This window comes from Azolla caroliniana, unplaced genomic scaffold (assembly GCF_043228905.1).
Source record: "Azolla caroliniana isolate FFs.n. ecotype wild unplaced genomic scaffold, voAzoCaro1.0.p SCAF_4, whole genome shotgun sequence".
NCBI lineage: Eukaryota > Viridiplantae > Streptophyta > Polypodiopsida > Salviniales > Salviniaceae > Azolla > Azolla caroliniana.
In genome coordinates this window covers 20767592-20770028 of record NW_028230439.1, presented here as the reverse complement: position 1 = coordinate 20770028, position 2437 = coordinate 20767592, and the positions used below count along the sequence as shown (strand labels likewise).

Here is a 2437-nt window from a genome sequence, read left to right as displayed (position 1 = left end):
TATCTAAGTAAGACTTTGAATGATCATACAAAGCAGTCCACACCCACAAGTATGTTTATATATTAAGTGTTTGAAAAAATGGTAATACAAAAGACATATATCAGGGAAAGTGGAGCATATACAAAGTAACTTGAATTGCCCCCCCCTAATACTAGTTTGCATTTTTGTACAAAGGATAGTATAACCCTTCACTGATAGACGCTAATACCACCTAATACTTCGGTATAGTATTTTTGTGACCATGTATAACATACTATAACCCCCTTCTACTTTCACTAGTTTATGCACATGTTATGCACAAAAAAACCATATCTTCACAAAATCTCTGTTAAGATTTTGATTGGTTGCAGACCTGTGGCATTATCTTACCTACAAGAAACCAACTGTTTCTGCACAAAAAGGAGGCTCAGGTTTCATAATGACAATTGCAAAACATTGGATCACATCCTTAGTTTATGTTATCAAATCTCTTCATCTTAATGCATAATCAAACCTTATGATAGTATCATCAACTAATCAGCAGCCGCTATATTAGATGCATCACAAGTATGCGCACTGGATAACCAAGGGCCTCCGCATATATAACAAAAATTATATCCACATCTGCATCAGGGAAAAGAGGGAACAATTTCTTTAGAAAATGATAAGCAACATACTAAAAAATGATGCGCTATGGTTCTTCTTATGAATATACAGGCATGGAAAGCCCAGATTCATGAAGATTTCTAATAAAAGCATGATTAATCCATCTTCAATCATGATTACATTTTAGATGTAAGCTTTCAATGCAAAAATATCCCTTAGAAGCATAAATTTAACCTTATTTTTCATGAAAAAATCATGTTCAGTTATTAGAGATGTACCCAAAACCTACATTCACTATCAGGATTAGGGAAATAAAAAATTGGATTAGGAGATCAATGCAAGACAATAAAAAATGGTCGAACACAATGACAACAAGAGGAGTGTGTTTGCTGTTAAATGTTTGCTGTCAATAAAAGAATAAGTTACAACGATGATGATGAACAAGCCAAAGAAAGTTTGAAATTTACCTGCATGTCATATGGTTACATCCGTCTGCCAATTCGATGAAGAACTTACACTTAGAGCAACGCCGCCAATTTTTGTTTCTTGCGAGACTCTTAAACAAGGAATCTTCATAAGCTCTCTCATCCACAGGTAGCCTCTGATACTCAACGCAACTTTGCTCAGCATGCCAAGGCACCATACAATCCATACAAAACAATCGATTACACATGGGACACTCAGCACTATTTCTTCCCTCATTCCATTCATCTCCTTCTTCATGATCTCTAATAAGAATCGCATTGCAATCCTTGAAAGGGCAATACACACGACGGAACTCGGGAGCCAATTCTTGCTCAAGCACAAGATTCTTCCATTGTTCAGCCATGGCTGAAGGTAAGAACTTTTCGCACTCCTCTACAGATGCTGTCTCTCCACACCTCACATCGGCACAATGCAATCTCATTTGCATCCCCTCAAAAACACTGAATTGGACATACCGGACAAGGCAAGGAATACAATGTGTGTGACAACAGTCGAGCCCATGAAAACGTTCCCCTTCACTCACCATCTCTAAGCATATGACACAATGAGACTTCGCATGGCTAACATCTAAGAAAGGGGGCTTAACACATTCAGGTGTCGCCTCATTTACTTCGATGGCCGGCTCTTTTCCATCTCTATGAATAATCAAGCTTTGCTTTTCTTCATGCACAAACATAACCTGAGAGGACGATGGTTGGTCCCGCCTCGCATTAATAGTTAGAAGGGTTGGATTCTCCCGATTAAAAAGAGGCATGTGTTCTTCTAAGATAGAAGGCCCGATACCTGAATCAAGTTCCGAAGAAGAAGGAAACGAGAGTTTGAGGTTTGTTATGGAAGGAGACGCGCGTTCGTTTTCCGAGACAAAAGCTCCGATACGCGGATCCGATGATGAAGAAGAAGAAGACGCAGCAGAATAGTCAGGGTTGTTTGCCGACGAGGCGTTAATGGCTTCTTGGATTTGAAGGTTGAAAGCCAGATCGGAATCAGAGAGGTTGAGGACCTCTCGAAGCTGAAGCTGGTATGCGAATTCGTATTCAGAAGCCTCTATGGCTGCTTGAAGGTCAATGTCATAGCCACTTCTACTGCAGCTTGCCATAGCCACTCTGTGTCTGTGTCTGTGTCTGTGTCTGTGTCTGTGTCTGTGTGTCTGTGTCTGTGTCTGTGTATGTGTGTGTGTGTGAGAGAGAGAGAGAGAGGGGATGTTTGTATGGACGTATTCAGAAAGGTTTCTTAAAATAGAAGCAGGAAGATGGTGTGGCGTGCCTTATTTTCATTCCTTATATAATAAGTTATAACAAACGTTAAGAAGAAGAAGAAGAAGAAGAATACTAAGTTTAGGGTTTAGGGCTTAGGGCTTAGGGTTTAG

The 2437-nt window shown here is 39.7% G+C and overlaps 1 protein-coding gene across 2 annotated transcripts; it reads right to left on the bottom strand.

Annotated features, from left to right (window-relative positions):
- Positions 1–22: 22 nt before the first annotated feature.
- Positions 23–2254, bottom strand: LOC147865349 (E3 ubiquitin-protein ligase RSL1-like). 2 transcript variants are annotated; one of them, XM_087318134.1, is made up of 3 exons: positions 1053–2254; positions 494–603; positions 23–389 (listed from the first exon to the last, which is right to left on the bottom strand). In XM_087318134.1, exons 1-2 carry the CDS (start codon positions 2165–2167, stop codon positions 513–515), a joined length of 1206 nt encoding a protein of 401 aa, XP_087174260.1. In that variant the 5' UTR covers positions 2168–2254; the 3' UTR covers positions 23–389; positions 494–512. The 2 variants fall into 2 exon arrangements, with proteins under 2 accessions (XP_087174260.1, XP_087174259.1); XM_087318133.1 differs by having other exon boundaries at positions 23–603.
- Between the last annotated feature and the right edge of the window lie 183 nt (positions 2255–2437).

What these genes read in the sequence shown, in the direction of transcription:
- LOC147865349 (XM_087318133.1), bottom strand. Translation starts at nt 2,167, where the DNA reads ATGGCAAGCTGCAGTAGAAGTGGCTATGACATTGACCTTCAAGCAGCC. An exon ending in TGTAACCATATGACATGCAG is followed by an intron (nt 604 to 1,052) that starts GTAAATTTCAAA and finishes TCCCTGATGCAG; the next exon opens with ATGTGGATATAATTTTTGTT.